The sequence below is a fragment of the Protomyctophum bolini genome (genome assembly GCF_963924005.1).
Source record: "Protomyctophum bolini genome assembly, chromosome: 1".
Taxonomy (NCBI): domain Eukaryota; kingdom Metazoa; phylum Chordata; class Actinopteri; order Myctophiformes; family Myctophidae; genus Protomyctophum; species Protomyctophum bolini.
The window spans coordinates 3,901,197-3,921,975 of NC_137862.1; the positions used below are offsets into that span (position 1 = coordinate 3,901,197).

Consider the following 20,779-nt stretch of genomic DNA (forward strand, 5'->3'; position numbering starts at 1 on the left):
CAAAGACCCCCATAACCCTTATTGGTCGGGGGGGTAGGACCAAGGGATTTGGGATTTGTTTATAAACATTTTGGTATTTGTTTATAAACATTTGTGATTTGTTTATAAACATTTGTGATTTATTTATAAACATTTTGGGATTTGTTTATAAACATTTGGGATTTGTTTACAAACATTTGTGATTTGTTTATAAACATTTGGGATTTGTAAGTCTCATGGGGGGGGTAGGACCACTACCAGTTGACCTGTAGTAAGTCTCATGGTCGGGGGGGTAGGACCAAGGGATTTGGGATTTGTTTATAAACATTTTGGTATTTGTTTATAAACATTTGTGATTTGTTTATAAACATTTGTGATTTGTTTATAAACATTTGTGATTTGTTTATAAACATTTGTGATTTGTTTATAAACATTTTGGGCTCTGTATAATATGTTGCCTAGGGCCTCAAAAGGCCTAGAACCGGCACTGCGCCCTGAGACTGGAAGGTTGTGGGTTAGAACTCCCAGCCGGGTAATACCAAAGGGTTGGATTGGGGTCCGTGGATAAAATCTTTCTCTAGGAATAATGGATTGTGTGTATTTTGGTTCTGCATAGTGCTTACTATACTACTACCGGTATATGCAATATATTGGTATCTCTTACTTACAAATGTGATTATATTGTAATGGTGGCACAGGTTTGCCAGCATGCAGCCATGCCTTGCTACAGGCACATGTGGTCACTTTAAGAATAGTTTCACTGAGATCCTTGACCCTCAAAACATAGGTCTAGGTCTAGACAGCTAATTTGTTAATTTAAGTGCAATTTTGGCTGAGGTTTAGTGAAGTGAACATCGTTTTTTTTTATATAATTGCGGCGCTAATTTGCATAAAATTGATAGATGGACCATGGAACACTTTGCCAACTTTTTAACATAGCTCATTCAAGTAAGAAATATTCCACAATGTGGACTCAGTTCAAACTCAGTCATTCATTCATTTATCTCTGATACTGACTGAATATACAATTTACACCGGTTTCAGCCAGGTATAGTGCAGAATTCTGGCTACAGAAAGAGTAATTTTCAAGATAGAAAGGTCATATTGGGCTTAAATTGAAGCTTAGGGATATAAGGTTTTCTATATAAAAGTGAGGCAGTGATATTCACCATAATGTGCTGGCAAATAACCGTCTGTGTTGTTATTTGTTAAGCGGACAGTATATTTATGTGTGTTTCTGGGGATAATGTAGGTCATATTAAACAATTCAATGGTAGCAATAAGCCCCAAAATCCTCTTCTGCTACTTACCCCTATATGTGTCGGCATACTCCATGCCAAATGCCACACTTCCATGTGTATTTATATACTTTTAGTGAATTAATATTTGCATAGCTTGCACACAATTTCTGTTTTTGGTTTAGACTAGTCATTGGTTAGACCAGACATTAGTCCTACAACTACAACCTATCTCAAACCCTCACCCTAAACCTAACCTCCCACGGGGCAGCACACCTAAACCTAACCCATGTCTAACCAATGACTAGTCTAAACTAAGTATACACCCTAAACCCTCACCCTAAACCTAACCTCCCACGGGGCAGCACACCTAAACCTAACCTTAACCCATGTCTAACCAATGACTAGTCTAAACTAAGTATACACCCTAAACCCTCACCCTAAACCTAACCTCCCACGGGGCAGCACACCTAAACCTAACCTTAACCCATGTCTAACCAATGACTAGTCTAAACTAAGTATGCAACCCGTCCCAAGGTATATTATCTAACAGGAAATAATAGTGGAAAAAAAGGTAGCAAAAAATAGTATCAGGGCTGGTCCTACTAGCTCCCGGACTATTTGGATAAAATCTAAAGGACTAATATTATTAAAAAAAAGAGTGTTGGACATAAACGTGCCTCCTGGTGGCGCTCGAAGAAGCAGAATTGAAAAAATGCAGGCCAGATGTTTTCCCTTAATTGGGCTGTAGGGAGTGGAGTGTGCACACAACACAACACAACGTTTTGTGCATACAAAGTTTTATGCAGATGGATCGGTGCACAACAAAGATCATCAGGATTCGGGACTCAAACCCACAACACATTGTCATCAAGGTTCAAGGTTCAAGGTTAGCTTTATTGTCCATTGCGGGAAATTGGTTTGCAGCCAGATCATAGTAAAAATACACACAACAACAACAACATTCAATACAGGACTAAGATCTAAGAACAGGGCACTAGAGACTGATGGCTGTATTTTTGTGTGTCTTAAGTACCAGGTCTTATTCCCTAACTTGAGTAAACTAAAGACCTGGAGGCGTGATGATCAATGCTCTCTGGCCACTCAGAATAGCCAAATGGCATTGATCACGCCTCCAGGTCTTTAGTTTACTCAAGTTAGGGAATAAGACCTGGTACTTAAGACACACAAAATACAGCCCAGATAATTCATGACATACAGTAGTAGCAAAGTCAGCTGAAGTGCATTAGTGGGCAGTATGTGCAAAGGGGCAAGAATAAAGTGCTATCTGCATGCTGGATTACCAGCCGAGGTGCCTGGACTGCTAAACCGGCCCAGACCTTTCAGACCCTGCTATGAACATGCATTTTAACTTCACTTGGCACAGCTTGGAAGGCACACGTACTGTAGACTGGACACGCTGAATATCTGGCCTTTGAATATCGCCACTTTATCCACCATGTTTTCCTTGCTCTGTTTATTTTCCTTTGTTCACTGTGGGCTGCAGCTCCTCCTGCTTAGGTTCTGTTGCATGCCTGAAGTCGGGGTATGCTGAAAATAGCACTTCACAGCACGTTGCATTGTGTGACACGTTGTGAGGCAAAATGTACATTGTGTATATACAGGCACGTGGTGCTGCCCGCCATTGTACGATGCAGTAACAAAAGTTCTCCGAGACGGGCTGTATATACAGACGGTGTGTACGATGTGAACTCTACTTTGGTGTTCTCAGGAAACGTTCCGCCTTCAGGCGTTCCCGTTCAGCAGTCTTCCCATCCCTGCACCTGTTGTCTGTTTATCCCATTCTGACCTGAGATCAGATTCTAAAAAAAATTCTTGTTTCATGTTTCTATGTCAGTCGTTCTTCGATTTTTCCAAAAATAGCAGACCTACAAGCTCGTAGCGCGCCACTCGGTGGCGCGCTACGAGCTTGTAGATCTGCTATTTTTAAATAGCTAAAGCATAACATGACGCTAATACCAAAAGGGGGTCCCGCACAAAATGGGTTATGCAGCTATGCTTGCCAACTTGCTGACTTGCCACTGCAATTGCAATGCAATGTGATGAGGTTCAGCTTTTCTATCTCGCTGCCACTGAATACTTGGAATAACTGGATGCTTTTTTTTTTTTTTTTTAGGGATTTGGAAAATACTGCAAATCTTTTCTGACTGATGATGAATCTGTTCAAGTTCAACTGGTTTCCTTTCTTTATCTTTTCAACTACGGTAACCTTTTCTTGGAGAAAAGAACTCTTCCTCGCTCCCCCAGGCTACTATTTCAGTGACATTCTTGTGTATTCTGTGTGATTTTTATCTCCTGAACCACATGTGGCAAATATTGCTCACAAGGAGCAGGAGGCCTTAACAAACACAAGGCTCAAAGTGCATGCTGTAAAAAAAAGAAAATCATTCTATTAATTAATGGCGTAATTAAGGATTTGTCAGCGACGTGCCAGTGGCTGACAGCGATAGATGAGGGTCTTGATTCGGCAGCTCTCACACAGTGCCATGTTTCATAATGAATGGCAGCGATTAACCAGCTAAGCTTTGGCGGCGGTATAACGGCCGCGGCGTTGGGGGGCCACCTGTAAAGTCCTGGCTCTCCACTCGTCTGTCCTGCCCTTGTTCTCCTGCCGGCGTTGGCCTTTTATCTCTCCCCAACACTTCTCTTTCATTATTGTGACCTTCCAACGTTTTAACCCATTCTGAACGGGAACCCATTTTGGTGTTATAGCATCATGTTATGCTTTATAGCTATTGAAAACTAGCAGATCTACAAGCTCGTAGCGCGCCACCGAGTGGCGCGCTACGAGCTTGTATAGGTCTGCTATTTTTTTTAAATCGTCAAAATGCGGCACAGATTTTTGAATATATATTCTTTCAGAGCGATTGTTTTTAACTCAAATCTTTGCTTCTGTAGGGTTTTCTGGAACTATTATGTTCAGATGGGGCTCAGTGGCAAATTACTTTTTGGGGTCCTTGACATAAAATCGACTGAACGACTGACATTTTTTAGAATCTGATCTCAGGTCAGAATGGGTTAACTCACACGTTTTTAATTTCACTGGCTCTCTCTCTCTCCTCCCCTTCTGTGCATACCGACCGAGCCTCCCTCCCGCTAAAACAACCCAGGAAATTAATGTCAGCCAATTTAGCGTTTGGGAAATACTGTCTTTATCTCATATGGAGAACGCTGCTGTCAGTCGCCGTTTGGTGCCGACGTTTAGCAGGATAAACTGGGAAAGAGAGAGAGTTCTGTGGTTCCCTAGCCACCCACACATGCCTTTTAACCCATTCTGACCTGAGATCAGATTCATACGAGGTTTCCACTGAACACACACTCGTCGGATTAACCCATTCTGAACTGAGATCAGATTTAAAAAAATGTCAGTCATTCTTCGATTTTTCAAAAATAGCAGACCTACAAGCTCGTATCGCGCCACTCGGTGGCGCGCTATGAGCTTGTAGATCTGCTATTTTTCAATAGCTAAAGCATAACATGATGCTAACACCAAAACGGGTTCCCGGTCAGAATGGGTTAAAAACGCCTCATGAAAACAAATGCACACCGTCTGTGTTAGCTGTCATTATTCGTTAGCTGGAAAAGCCTTAGTACACCAATAAAGTGGCTCCTAGTATATAAATGCGTTCTCATTAGCTTTATTGGCGGTCGAGGTGTTTCAGCTCATGAACCCAGTCCAGCTGCACCGTGTTGGCTCTGCAGGAGACTGTAAATGGAACAGAAAATGTAATTTTAGCTCTGGATGGTGTAGTGAACGGAGCTCAGACTCTGATTGGGTTGAGAATCTCATGCACAGACAGAGCATATGGAGCTCCCACCACGAGCATTAGTGCTGTGCAAGTGCAATTTCCTGTCTCACTAAAAGGCGATTAGGTTTTGACCTGTCAGTCTCGCTCATGGCCTGAGAAATTAGGCCCTCGGCCAACATGTCAAGTGGAATTATTTGTGCTCTTGAATTGAATGTATAGTATACGACTATACGCTGTGCAAACCTATTGAAATTCAACTCTTTAGGGCCCTATGTTTTCCCTCTGCATGAGTCTAACTTCATTTACAACCTTATTTGCAACCAAGAAAAGCAACCAGAAAGCTTCAAAGCTCATTAAAATCCAATTCTCCTGGACTTTTCTTTTTTTTTAAACCGAGAATATGGCATGAGATATTAAACATCTTTCAATTTCCTTTTCAATATTGAGCACAAGAACCATCTTCTAAGTCCATCATTTATTCTGATCTATATCTGTCCTGTCCCCTTATCCATAATTGATACATTATGGATAATTATTGTGGACTTGGATGGTTCTTCGTTTCCAACTGTTCATTGTTGAGGTGTAAAGGAGAGGTGGAGGTTGTGGTGCTAGCTATGAGAAGGGAGGGACTGTCTGTAGTATTTTAATTTTCTTTCATAAGCGCAAGTCATTGTAAAGCTTTTGTTTTTCAAAGCTGGCATATATTTGTGATTTGAAACTTTAGTTCAATACTTTGTCAAACTTGTGTTGTTCAACTACATTTACATGCCATGTTTGTTAGAGGATAACAACCACAAATCTCTCGGCATGAACAATATTTTCTTCAGTAAAAGTGTAAAAAATCCATTAATCATAATATTTCACATAATAAACTGCGGCTTATTATAAGCATTCTGGTATTTGGTTTTATGCAAATAAACTTCTAATGTATACTGGTAAACATCTGCATGTTATACAGTGTAAGATACATCAAACATACTGTGCTTCCATTTGTATTCAGCTGTGTGCAAAACTCCAGACTACATAATTGACATGGTGGAAAAACTTAGTGTTTCAGGTTTGATGTTTGACAAACAACCGAGAGATGCATATCATCAGGAATCGACTTTGATATACATATTTATGCAGCTGTCATCAAATATGCAGAGCTGTAATGCCGCTGTAGCCCCAGTACAGTAAATGTTATTCCCTTACAGATCGCACTGCACACACCAACACTAGGTATAGAGTTACTGTAGATGGAGATAAGATGGGTTAAAAATAATTCCAGCGACACATCCTGATTAGCGAAGACGCATATTAACCCATTCTGACCTGAGATCAGATTCATACGAGGTTTCCACTCTGGACACACACTGGTCTGATTAACCCCATTCTGACCTGAGATCAGATTCTAAAAAATATCAGTCGTTCTTCGATTTTTCAAAAAATAGCAGACCTACAAGCTCGTAGCGCGCCACTCGGTGGCGCGCTATGAGCTTGTAGATCTGCTATTTTTCAATAGCTAAAGCACAACATGATGCTAACACCAAAATGGGTTCCCGTTCAGAATGGGTTAATGTGAGATCCCAGTAAGACAGCATTTCTAATATGGTTGGCGATGACGAGGAAGTTAATAATAAAACGATCCCCTGGCATGTTCTGAATATTGAGGAGTAATATAAAGGTATGTTTGATTGCATTACAAAACCTTTAGTGAATTACAATTGATGACCTAATACTAATAAATGAAAAACATAATATTTTAGTTCCAGAGTAAAGTTAAGCCTATAATGTCAAAAGCTAAAAAAGTCCACAAGAGAAAGCACTATATATTTATTATTATTTATTATCCTCGTGTAGGTCCGGTTACTGAGTACAAAACACTGACATTGTTGTCCTACAAAACAACCAAAGGTTTGGCACCCCATTTCTTCAAAGTCTCATCCAACCATAGAAACGAGTGTCTGCTACACATGTATGGCGATATTGTAATTGTAATAATTCTCCTGTACTTCATTGTATGAATCACATACAATTCATAAATGGAGGAATGGAAGCACTGCAGGGATCTGTTAGTGGCTCTTAGATCAGATGTGTGCTCTTTGGTGATACAGGTACAACCATTATAGACAAAAGGGGCTGTATTTTGCGTGTCTTATAAGGACCAGGTCTTATTCCCTAACTTGAGTAAACTAAAGACCTGGAGTCGTGATCAATGCTCTTTGGCCAAATGGCATTGATCACGCCTCCAGGTCTTATAGTTTACTCAAGTTAGGGAATAAGGTATCCTTCCTCCAAGTAGTACTGCTTGTCAAAGTGTAAATTGCAGACTTGAAAAGAAAAGAATCCAAGGCACTCCGTCCGTCTTTGGGTGAAAAACGAAATAGTTTATTTGATGATGAGCTATAGGCAAATAAATAACAGGACCTATATACGCGTTTCGACCAAAAAGGTCTTCGTCAGGGTCTATATCTGAGATAGAGACCCTGACGAATTGGATTATTTTTCTTTTCAAGTCTGCCATTTAACACTTTGACAAGCAAGTACAACTTGGAGGAAGGATAACTTTCTACATACTGTACGTAGAAAGTAGGAATAACACATACTGTAAATACGCTACAGGATCTGTAGTGCATTTTGGGCATTTTGGGTGATTCATACTATATGAAGGCCAAAGTAAATTAGATGTAGTGGATGGTTTGGAGGCTGTAGAAACTGCAGATAGAACTTGCTTGGCCACGGGGACTCCTTAAATCGCCCAACAGTGAAGTGGAGTGTGACGTTGCCTTGGAAACGTTGTTTGATGTTTTGAATCGGCCGGTTTTTTTAGAACATTGTTTTTAAACCCGGTCCGTCTCGCCTGCATGAATCTTTGATTTGAACTGACCTTTAGGTACCGTGAAGTCATTAATCCATTCTGGGTGTGACCTTGTAGGTCTGCTATTGTTGAAAGAATAACGACTGACACAAAAACATAGCTTTTTCTGAAAACTGTCACGATGTTGAAGACATTAACCCATTCTGACCTGAGATCAGATTCATACGAGGTTTCCACTGGACACACACTGGTCTGATGAACCCATTCTGACCTGAGATCAGATTCTAAAAAATGTCAGTTGTTCTTCGATTTTTCAAAAATAGCAGACCTACAAGCTCGTAGCGCGCCACTCGGTGGCGCGCTATGAGCTTGTAGATCTGCTATTTTTCAATAGCTAAAGCATGACATGATGCTGACACCAAAATGGGTTCCCGTTCAGAATGGGTTAATATAGAATCTGATCTCAGGTCAGAATGGGTTAGAAAGGTTCGGAATTTTATGTGTTTGTTTATTTTCGCCACAATGCTGCAGATGTTGTGCTGATATATTCAGTGCTGATATAATATTCATAACAGTGCGCCATCAGCTGCGCATGCGTCATCAAATGCTTTGCTGCATGCACGGCAGATCAAAGGCATGTATGTATGCGAGGCGCTTTTTGCTAGACAGGAATTTATTTAGAGAGAATCCAAAATACAGCTTTGCATCTTTTTGCATCTGAACGCAGCAAAACGTTACGGTAGAGTAGAGACGTCCGCAACAGCCCCCCCTCCCCCCCGCCACCGTTTGTACCAATTAAGCTACTGTACATCTCCAGGTGCTCCTCCGCATAATGATGTGGTTATATGGATATATTGCATCATGAAGTCATGTTCTTTTTTTTTAAACATATGTTTATTCATTTTCTTTACAGTACAAATAAGTATTTTCAACAATTGACATATATCCCCCCCCCCCCCCACATCCCCCTGGCAGCACAAATACAAACAAAATCTTATCACGAAATGATTTGACAATAATAAATACAGAACAAAAATAAATAAATAATGACAAAACGAAATATAAAACGAAAATAAAACACATTACATACAGTTAAACAAACCGATTCACAATGTCCGTCACAGTTCCCTACCCCCACCCCACAGCTGACTACTCAGTTTGAAGTCATGTTCTATGTATTGTCTTCACAAGCTGGCCAAACAGCCGAAGAAGGCCTTGTTTTCGCCCCTGTCTGTCCGTCCGTCCGTGTGTGAAATCTCCGGTATATCGATCGATCTGCGCAAAGCTTTGCGCAGATATACACTCCCCATTAGGTCAAGGAAGAACCCACTTAATTAATGTTTTAGTATATGTATTTATATTACTGTTTAACATAATCTATACTTGGAATTCCTTTGATCATTTCTTTTGCCATTTTGCATTTTCTTCGACACACTTTTTTGCTACTAAAGATTTTACAGTACATTTATATTATATCGCATCTTTTCCAATCAAGAGAGAACTTCCACATTCCAATTCGCTATGACTGCCAGCCAGCCTCGGTGCCCTTGGTGGAGACAGGGAAGAAAAATATATTTTATCAACTCAATTCAACTCACACAGGCAGACTACTGTAGGTGAATAAACAAGATTGTATACCTTTTTCCTTTTAGACAATCGTACAGTCTGCAAGCACAACCACTGGATCACATTTTAACAAGTTTCATATGACCAGTGACCAGCCCAGCCTGACACTGTCAGACTTATTTTACGTAGATTGGGCAATAGTTGAGTTTGACACTAAAAATATTGCATCAGGGGAACGTATTTGAAAAATCCACAATTGTATAAAGAAAATTGTTTGCCGATGTATAAGTTAAGTTATCATGTGGTCTTTCCTCTTATTCTCATCAAGTACCCCATTGCCTCAAATGTATTATCAACTCACTATGACCAACTGCACAAACCAAATTACCTATTTCAAGAAATCAATAATTTCCCCCGTTCATTCCTCATATCAATTATTTTATGAAAACTGTCCAAACTAGTTATTTAATAGCTTTGCGGTCATACCATTTTGCATATTACTGATCTGATCTGTATTATTAACCCATTCTGGGCGGGAACCCCTTTTGGGGTTTTAAACATGTTATAATTTAGCTATTGAAAAATAGCAGATCTACAAGCTCATATATGAGGTCTACTATTTTATTATTTTTTTGACTATCTTTCAGAGCCAATGTTTTTAACTCAAATCTTTGCTTCTGAGCGGTTCCTGGAATAACATATTTTCAGATGGGGGGGTCGGTGGCCATGAATTTCATATCATTTTTCGAGTCCTTCACTGAAATATTGAGCACCACTGACAGAATTTAGAAGACTTTTTTTTTAAATTATTTTACACCAGGCCTAAATGGGTTAAAATGTCTCAAATTGAGATGCAGACATATAATAATAATAACGCTTATATTTGCTCGTAGGATGTAAGAGGGCGAAAGAGGGGGAAAGGATAGGGTGAAATGAAATGAGAAAGGAAGGAAGGTGTGAAGGGGATCGGGGCTGAAATGCAAGAGAAGCTCTATCAGTCTGATCAGTCATCCGTCGCTCTCCAATCTCCTGATGAAGCAGGTATTCTGCAGCAGGTGAAACCATGTGGATCAGAACCTCATGAAGATCGATGACATCCTGACGCCAGCTCTGAGAGAGACAAAAGACTGAAGGAATGAGTGCAAGAAATAAAATACAAAAAAAGAGAGACTGCATCTAAATTGGATCGACGTAATAAAAGTGACGACAACATGCGGAGAGGGAAGAAGAGGAGGCTGTTAAAAAGTTTGAGGAGGAAAGGTGGAAAAACAGACTGCAGGGAAGGTCCTTTTGCTTCCATAGCCAGTTCACATGATGTAGAAGGAGATTTATACCTTTATTAATTCATTTTTTCACTATAAAATGTGTAGAGAGGTGGTGAAGTGATGGGCTGCCAGTTAACCCATTCTGACCTGAGATCAGATTCATACGAGGTTTCCACTGGACACACACTGGTCTGATTAACCCATTCTGACCTGCGATCAGATTCTAAAAATGTCAGTCGTTCTTCGATTTTTCAAAAAATAGCAGACCTACAAGCTCGTAGCGCGCCACTCGTTGGCGCGCTATGAGCTTGTAGATCTGATATTTTTCAATAGCTATAAAGCACGACATGATGCTAACACCAAAAGCGGTTCCCACCCAAAATGGGTTAAGAGTTTGGTGCCTTGCTCAAGGGGACATCAGTGGTGCCCAGGAGGCGAACTGAACTGGCACCTGTCCAGCGACCAATCAACACTCCATACTAGTGTACGTGGTGTGTGTGTGTGATATGGACCTGAACCTGCAGCCACCCTCCGGACTCCCGTTCCCAAACCAAGTCCCTCTACGGACTGATCAGCTGTCGCCTGTAGCCTGCATGGTGTGGTTAATAAGTCCCAGAGAAATCACGGAGGCCTGGCTGCGATGGATGCTGTGGTTCACAGGCCAGATGTGATTATACTGTGTGTATACTGTACACTGTGTGGGCTAAATGCTGTAGTACAGTGCTGCCTGCATGTGATCTGTGCTTTTTACAGCCCAGTAAATCCAGATAACGTTGCTGTCCGGAAAATAAACCACCTAACTCCATTTTTTTTTAGGTTTTTGATTTTGTTTTCCTAAATCAATGCTATTGAATGAACACCCTTTAAGTCTGTGTGGTGGTTAAACAAATATTGAATCAAAGTATTCAACGCTTCAACAAAAACCTTGAGCTGGTTGTTTTTTTTTGTTTGTTTTTTTCTGAATAAATTGACGTTTTGGTTAGTCTTCCTCACTGCCATGGAAACTGGAGTTATCCTTCAGTACAGGAACTAAGTGTAATATATAATATGTAATGAAAGAAACAGGTGAGGACTGAGTTGATAATTAGGGGCGCTTTCAGAAATAGCGCATTGATGATAGCACACTGTGCAATGCAAACTAATAGGCGAGTGTGCTCATTTCCGAACGCACCCAGGGTCTCTGACATTGTCAAGGTTAGGTCAGCGCAAAACTACTTTATGTTAACATTATATTTACTTGTTTTGCGTGGGGGGGGGGGGCTACTGACGCCTCTGCATCCGCCTCCATGTAAACAGTTTTTTTCTAATACATCTCAGATTGTGTTTTCAATCAAAACAAGCTTTATTCATGCGGGCCCATAACTTTGAATTAATTAATAGCTTCCAAATGTGTTGTTCTATCAAATGCAGCATTCTAATTTGCTCCCACTTGTAGCAGAATTTTCTTATCAACTGAATTATGAATACAATATTACAGTTATTACAGTTATTACAGTTCCCCAAAATCACGACAATAAATAATGGTAAACCTAAACCAGTAAATAAACCATTCAGTAATCTACTCCCAAGTTCCATTCTAACGTCAGCAGCAGCTACCATACGTGTTAACCAAAATGAGGCCCTGGGCTCAGCTCTCACTATACTATCCCAGCATAGAGTATAAAGAAGGATAGAGACTGAATTGCTATTCAGTCTCTTCCAGATGTCCTGTGAGGAGGGTATAATATGGGCTGAGAACGACAGGGTTCTGCTGGCCTGCCTGCTGTTTTCCACTCCGTCACGGTTCAGATCATTTCAGCACAGATAACTCCACTGTTGACGTGACGATCAGGTCCTCCGGAAGGAGAGGTCAGTGTGCGCTGACACTTTACCTTCCCTGATTGGTCAGTGTGCGCTGACACTTTACCTTCCCCTGATTGGTCAGTGTGCGCTGACACTTTACCTCCCTGATTGGTCAGTGTGCGCTGACACTTTACCTTCCCCTGATTGGTCAGTGTGCGCTGAAACTTTACCTTCCCCTGATTGGTCAGTGTGCGCTGACATTTTACCTTCCCTGATTGGTCAGTGTGCGCTGACACTTTACCTTCCCCTGATTGGTCAGTGTGCGCTGACACTTTACCTTCCCCTGATTGGTCAGTGTGCGCTGAAACTTTACCTTCCCCTGATTGGTCGGTGTGCGCTGACATTTTACCTTCCCTGATTGGTCAGTGTGCGCTGACACTTTACCTTCCCCTGATTGGTCAGTGTGCGCTGACACTTTACCTTCCCCTGATTGGTCAGTGTGCGCTGACACTTTACCTTCCCCTGATTGGTCAGTGTGCGCTGACACTTTACCTTCCCCTGATTGGTCAGTCAGTGTGCGCTGACACTTTACCTTCCCCTGATTGGTCAGTGTGCGCTGACACTTTACCTTCCCCTGATTGGTCAGTGTGCGCTGACACTTTACCTCCCTGATTGGTCAGTGTGCGCTGACACCTTACCTCCCTGATTGGTCAGTGTGCGCTGACACCTTACCTCCCTGATTGGTCAGTGTGCGCTGACACTTTACCTTCCCCTGATTGGTCAGTGTGCGCTGACACCTTACCTCCCTGATTGGTCAGTGTGTGCTGACACTTTACCTTCCCCTGATTGGTCAGTGTGCGCTGACACCTTACCTCCCCCTGATTGGTCAGTGTGCGCTGACACTTTACCTTACCCTGATTGGTCAGTGTGCGTTGACACCTTACCTCCCCCTGATTGGTCAGTGTGCGTTGACACCTTACCTCCCCCTGATTGGTCAGTGTGCACTGACACTTTACCTTACCCTGATTGGTCAGTGTGCGCTGACACCTTACCTCCCCCTGATTGGTCAGTGTGCGCTGACAATTTACCTTACCCTGATTGGTCAGTGTGCGTTAACACCTTACCTCCCCCTGATTGGTCAGTGTGCGCTGACACTTTACCTTACCCTGATTGGTCAGTGTGCGTTGACACCTACCTTCCCTGATTGGTCAGCCCTATAGGGACGATACTGTACCTTTACACTGTGATTGTCAGCTGACCAGTCAGTCACAATCTCAGTCCTTTATCACCCCCTCACCCCCAGGAGAACTTGTGTGTGTGTGTGTGTGTGTGTGTGTGTGTGTGTGTGTGTGTGTGTGTGTCTGTGCGTGCGCACCACACTGTATCTCTTCTCTTCTGCAGAGATGAAAGTATAGACTTCAAAAGTTATATGACGTACAGTAAGCTGTTTATTTGCCTTCCCAGGTTAGGCAATAACATTGCTATATTATGCGTTCTGTTTGATTTCAAATAACATTGGAAATTGTGCTCTTTCTCTGGAAAACTCTAAAGGATTAGCTTTTATATCAGTAATACAGTCACAGCTCAGAAATGTCTGGAAACGTTTGATGCTGTGTTTTTTCCTCACGTGTCTGGTGTGACCAGATTCAATTTACACTCAATTGCTGCCGGGAAATGACTTTCTTAATGGGAATAGTGTTTTAGTCCCTTCTTCTAAATATGATTTGCGAACTTCAAAACACACTTTGACTCTCCAAGCCTGGGAAATCAGCATGTTTCTTACAGTAAGGCCTGTACATTACACAGAAAACACAAACCTGATTATTGCATCAGTTAGCAATGCAATAATGGATCCTGAAACTATTTTCTCAATCTTCATTTTCTTCTTGAAGCAGCCATAAGGATGTACACATGTTCTACACAATATTTAATAATACTAATAATAGTAATAAGGCAACGCTGCTAAGCTCACTCTAGTCTAGCCCCACACGTAAAAAAATAAGACATTTCAATCAAAGTATTAGTACCGTTATAAATAGACAAATGCAAATTAGGACGATGAAACACTGCAAGCGAGTGGCCACGCAGGCAGCTGCACCAACGTTTACGGATTACAACAAGCAAGTCAATCTCACAAACAAGCAATTAAAGCTGTTAATAAGCAATACAGACATACGTCCTATCGTCTCTTGGTCATGACTTCATGTTTATTTTGGTCTCGATGATAAGGTTAGTATAGCTAATGGGGGGCGAGTCTGACCAACTAATCTGTCCAATATAGATTTGGTGTTTCTTCTGATGTTCTCTTTATGGATACTCGTTGGAATACCAAAATTGTGGAAGATCAAACAACGCATAGATTCTGGGGGCATATAATATGGGACTTCAACAACAGTGGTGAGATCTCCTCCCCCATGAAATACTGTAGTACAAGAGGAAATAACTTCATTATTTTCAGTATTTGAACAACTCAATTCAACAGAATCATATCACATAGGCTAGATAGATTGTAATGGCTGTGGGATGGCCCTCTGCATCCGTTGCTGTGTTGCTCTGTACGTATTCCTCTCCTGTCTCTCCTTCCCTCCATTCTATAATTTTCTGCAGATTTGAAGTCACCAATCACCTCATTTGCCAATCAGCCGTTATTGTTCTCCTACTACTGTATGTACATTATATTGTTTATGCTCTGCCTTGGGACAGGTAAGACAGAGGCCTATATACATGTACCGTACTGTACATAGGCATCACGTAGGTAGAAATAGGCATTTTTCACCCCTGTGTCAATTATCGAACCGCTGACCCATGGATCATTGGACGACCCGCTCTACCTCCTGAGCCACAGCCGCCAATTCTAAGATGTACACGTCTTCTTCTCCTAAGACGGCGTCTTTGCCTCCGTAATAACTCAGACCTTCAGCTCCGCCCGACAGGAAGATACGAGATCCCTGCAGCGCGCAGCAGCACATCCCGTGCCTCTGGGACGGCGGTCGGCCCTTGGGTGGAAGCTCGTGCCAGGAGAGGTCACGCGGGTTGAACTTCCACAGATCATTTAAGGTCGTTATCTCACACATGCCGGAGCCGCCGAATATGTATACGTAGTTCTCCATTGTAGGCAAAGGCCGAATGTACCTCACAGCCTTTTGGAGGAGTTGTCTCCTTTGTGTCGCTGCTGGGCAGCCAGCGGTCGGTCGTCGTGTCAAACACCCTGATGTCATCGTAGTGGCACCAGTCGTTGTCGTCGTCGTTCAATGCTTCGTCGTATTGCAGTTTAGACGCTGCAGAACGGCCCCCGAACACAAACATCCGCGGCCCAATGAGGGTGGCGGAATGAAACACCGACAATCTTCCGTCTGTCTCTGTGTTAAGGGTGGACCAGACCAGCGAGACGGTGTCCAACTTGTACATTCCAGAGTACATCGTGTCGTCCCACTCAACGCGGGTGAGCATTCCATAGACATACATGACGTTCCCCAAAGCACACGCCGAATGGCCCTCCATGTCCTCTGGAACGGTCCCCGTGCCGTCGGGCACGGACCAGGTGTGTTCGTCGACGTCGAACGTGTGGAGTTCGTTGCAGAATGTGTTCTTGTCGTTACTGAAGCCTCCCCAGACGTAGACCTGGTTCGCTATAAGCACGGCCGAGTGCCAGCGGCGCATGGCGGGAGCGGTCCCGGCGGCCGCCGCCGCCGCTTTGGGTTCCTTCCAGGTGGAAGTCCTCGTGTCCAAGATCCGTACGTCCAACCGGAGGGAGGTTCTCCTGCTTCCTCCAAAGATGAACACGTCGGAGCCCCCTACTGCCACGGCTGCATGCTTGCATCTCCTTTCCTTTCCTGCAAGATGTTCCAGTGAGGAAAACATTGTTCACACTATAACAACATGCTTGGATCAAAATGCCTCTCTGAGTCCTCCTCTATCTTCCTCTAGTCAGTCTAGTGAGTCTTTCTGGCTCTTTACAATATCTCTGGGATGTCTTACCCCTTTATATTAGGAGGGGGGGCGGCGGTGGCTCAGGGGTAGAGTGCCTGGATGGGAACCGCAAGGTTGCCAGTTCGAACCCTGTGGGCTCCCCCAGAGTTACTGTCGAAGTGTCCTTGAGCAAGACACTGAACCCCTAATTGCTCCCGATGTGCTAGTTGGTGCCTTGCATGGTTTCCGCTGCCATCGGTGTGTGAATGGGTGAATGTAATGCACAATCTATGTAAAGCGCCTTGGATAAAGGCACTATATAAATGCACCATTTTACAATTTTTTATTATATCTTGTGATGTCACGTGACATCACGTGATGTCACCTGCGGCCACATATGGAGTCCCATGCATATGTCAGTAATGGGTCATAGGGCATTTAAATACTATTTATAGTGGAAATATTTATAGATTAAGCCGTTCCGGACCAGTATTGAGTATTCCAACAAAATATGGGCAACTCATCCTACACACTTAAGACGTGCGTGGAAGACCTCTGTGCTTCCACTGCTTACTTACAAGAGCCAAGCCCACTGTGTTATGTATGCCAGCAAGGACCAAAAGCTCCCACCAGCACCAGATCACAGTATACTGTGCATATTAATATCCGACTGCTGTCCAAACATCATAATCCTCCAGACAATCTTCCCGGGCACCCAGTAAGCAAGCACTGCATGCAAGTCAGCAGTATATAGTTTCTTCGTCATGGCAATTTGATGCATTAGTTGTCGAACCTGGGCAATATACGTTTATTATCTCTGCCAGGCCCGAAAGGCAAGGCAGCGCAAGAGATTATTTTTCCACACATGTCTGTCTGTCAACAACAACTAAAAAAACGCTGGCTATTGGCGATGTTTGAACTCTGGCAGTTAATGAGTTTAATGGGAACTACTACATTTCTTGTGGCGGATATGCTTGTCGCCTGGTCTGTAAAAGCAATTTTCCACTTTCACTGCAGCTTCCTCGGCCCCGACGGCTGCAACTCTCACAACTTGTGTCAACCACACTTTTCCAAATTGTCTAGTAGTTTTATTGGCTGCCTGTTCTAACCTAAAAAAAAAATTGTGTCATTTTGAATAGGGTTTCGCTTTTACATTTCTGTCCTGATTCGAGGTCCCATTCTGGCCTTAATTGTACAAACATAACTGAAGACATTCAATAGCAGCTAGCATCCCTTATCGTAGCCTCTCCCCTCTTTCCCTGTAATCCCTTTAGTTTATTACATGCACACAATAAGAGAACACTGCCATAACATGCTCATCATAAACAAAACGATGGAGGGAGGCAGTGTCCTTGTCTGATATCTGTGCTGCTGTGCGTGCCTCGATCTCTCTTCATGTTTCCACATCGAAAAATATGTTATTTCATGGCTAGTTTATTCATTCACTCGTCTATTTTTCAGTCGGGTTTATACATCTTTCCAATTTCCCTGTTTTTGTCATTATCATTTGCATTTATCTATTTTACATGCCGTGCCGTTGTGTTTCTTTGGAATTGGAATGTTCAATAATAGTAGTCACTGATAAAGTCTGTCGTTTGTGTTGATGTGAATTACCATCGTGGAATCCAAATACGTAGGGAGAAATGTCCATTTCATAAACGATACACATACTTCTCTATACAGCAGTTTGTAACATTGAAATACATTTCACTGGCTACTACAGCTGGCTGCGCATTTTTACATGCAAACTTATTTTAATGAGGATTTCCCTGACAGGCCATAGAGTGACCTAATGATCTCATTGTGAAACTGTAGAACTTCAAACAGCAGATGATGCGTTCCATCAATGATGTATTTATGCGTCGCATTGTTAGAAATCACAAAGTGGATGTGGACTATACTGCCGCAATGCTACTCCTTCTGCACTTTATCAACCTTAACCCATTCTGACCTGAGATCAGATTCATACGAGGTTTCCACTGGACACACACACTGGTCTGATTGACCCATTCTGACCTGAGATCAGATTCTAAAAATGTCAGTCGTTCTTCGATTTTTCAAAAATAGCAGACCTACAAGCTCGTAGCGCGCCACTCGGTGGCGCGCTATGAGCTTGTAGATCTGCTATTTTTCAATAGCTAAAGCATAACATGATGCTAACATCCCGTTCAGAATGGGTTAATGTATTACACAGCTCAACAATGTAAATAAACAAAAGAAAGAGAGAAAATAAAGGCTTCTCTTAGATAAACTGTCAAAGTCCCGTGGCCTCAACATTTGTCGTGTCTTTAGTAGGAGTCGGACTCACAAATGTTTAATCTAGGCAACAAAGCAGTAGCAGTATCTTCTGTAGCTGTTATGTTGGCCACCATGGACACTACACACCAGTGCATATATAATATAACATACTTTAGTTGTTTGCATTTCATAATTCCAACCGTTCCCTTTCTAGTCGATGAATAATGGATTTCCTCTTCTGTCTCTCTTTCTCCTTCCAGTTTGTAGTATGCATATTTTGCAGTAGGTATATTTTACAGTAGATTCACTTCCATTCTGTATAATGCAGAGATGCGAGCGAAGAGAGAACTCAACACAAACTGTTCTCACAGCCATATAGAGATATCTTTACTTCAAAGACCTGCACACAAACGACGTGCCGCCTAATAACGGAGTATAAACCACCTCATGACTGACTGGGAGTCAGAATAATGAGAAGATGTTTCTCCACCATCTCCGGTCTGACCTTCATCATCATGCCGTTGAAGCTCGTCATCATCACTATAGTGACAGAAACGGTATATTATGATATCCACAGTATCGTCTGGACTGCAGTAGCCTCTCGTTAGACTTCATGGGCGACATGACCGCACTGCTGTCAACCTAGAGGTGTTTACTAGTGTGCCAAGCGTTAAGGTCATTACACACTGGTGAATTGGCGACGCGATATATTCGTGCGAATAATTCGCATTTAAAAAAAAACAATTGAAGTCCATGCAAGAGATTCGCAGGCGAACTGCAACATGCAATATTTCGCATTTTCAGATCACTTATTCGCATCGCGTCGCTAATTCGCCAGTGTGTAAATGACCTTAAGCGTCTGCTGTATGGTCGGTGTATGACAGTGAGAGAGGCGTCAGAGCATCCGATAAGGACAGCTAGAACATCAGGAACGATATTAATATGATATACTGTACCGTGCGTGCTGTACCATGAACACATCTTTTGCCAGAACAAGACCATTTTTGTGCAGGACCAGAAGGTGTGGCCCAGTCAGTGTGCCTCTGGAGATGTTGTACAGTGTCTACCACAGATATCAGAAACATGCTGGGTACATTTTCATACGAGGTTTCCACTGGACAACACACTGGTCTGATTAACCCATTCTGACCTGAGATCAGATTCTAAAAATGTCAGTCGTTCTTCGATTTTTCAAACATAGCAGACATATACAAGCTCGTAGCGCGCCCCTCGGTGGCGCGCTATGAGCTTGTAGATCTGCTATTTTTCAATAGCTAAAGCATAACATGGGTTAAACTGGATAAGTTGCAATCTGGAATTGATTGAACCAGAGTGGATCCTCCTCAACCCCTCCTCGCTCCATAGCTCATCTGACAGCTCCAGGCCTATATCCTCCTCCCAGGCAGCCTTGACCTGGTTTGTTGATGGAATAGAGACAGTTTGGAGAACAGTGAGACAGCTTTAGTTATAAGTTGTTTGGAACCAAACAAAGCCAGATAGTGGATGGATGGATTGAATGATAGATGGATAGATTTATTTGTGATACTGTGGGGGGAATTTCAGTCACACCGAGTCAGCACAGCAGTTAAGAGTTACAGGTACAGAGTATGAAGGTATATACAATGTGTAGAGTTAGAAAAAAATATGCGATAGCATTTCACCAGTGGTAGCTTAGCTTTATGGGTGCTATCAAGCATTTTATTTCATAACAATACCCGGAAATGTGATGGGTCATTCATTATGAACTATGGCTCCAGAAGATTGTCACTGCAGGTGCTATGTCTCATGTAATATATATAGGGTGCGTTCGGAAATGCGCCCTGAACGCACTGGTGTGCTCTCTTGTCGGCACACTGAACGCACTCTGTGACGTCACCGCCCACCAGTGGCGTGCACAGATAGACACTAGGGGGTGCTAGAGCACCCCCTGCCCTTTTGGCAATGCGCTAAAGTTTACTTTTTTTGATCAAATCGTGATAAAAAACGCTTCTACTATATTATTTAGGCCCCCACAATCTAAAGCTATGTTTCTATGTCAGTGGTTCTTAGATAAAAGAAAGAAATAGCAGACCTACAAGCTCATAGCGCGCCACTCGGTGGCGCGCTATGAGCACACAGAAAGCTACAACCACTGCAATGCTATCACAACATATTTCCTAGCACAAGGGATGTATACAGTATGAATATTATTCCCCCCATCGGTACCAATGAGTCCAGATTTGGGGTCCTGGC

The 20,779-nt window shown here is 42.5% G+C and overlaps 1 protein-coding gene across 1 annotated transcript; it reads right to left on the bottom strand.

Annotated features, from left to right (window-relative positions):
• Nucleotides 1-1,953: 1,953 nt before the first annotated feature.
• LOC308314793 (kelch domain-containing protein 3-like) lies at nucleotides 1,954-16,261 on the bottom strand (the record flags this gene model as incomplete). The annotated part of the gene is made up of 3 exons (XM_080762491.1): nucleotides 1,954-1,962; nucleotides 15,232-15,438; nucleotides 15,533-16,261. 3 exons carry the CDS (start codon nucleotides 16,259-16,261, stop codon nucleotides 1,954-1,956), a joined length of 945 nt encoding a protein of 314 aa, XP_080618617.1.
• Nucleotides 16,262-20,779: the final 4,518 nt, after the last annotated feature.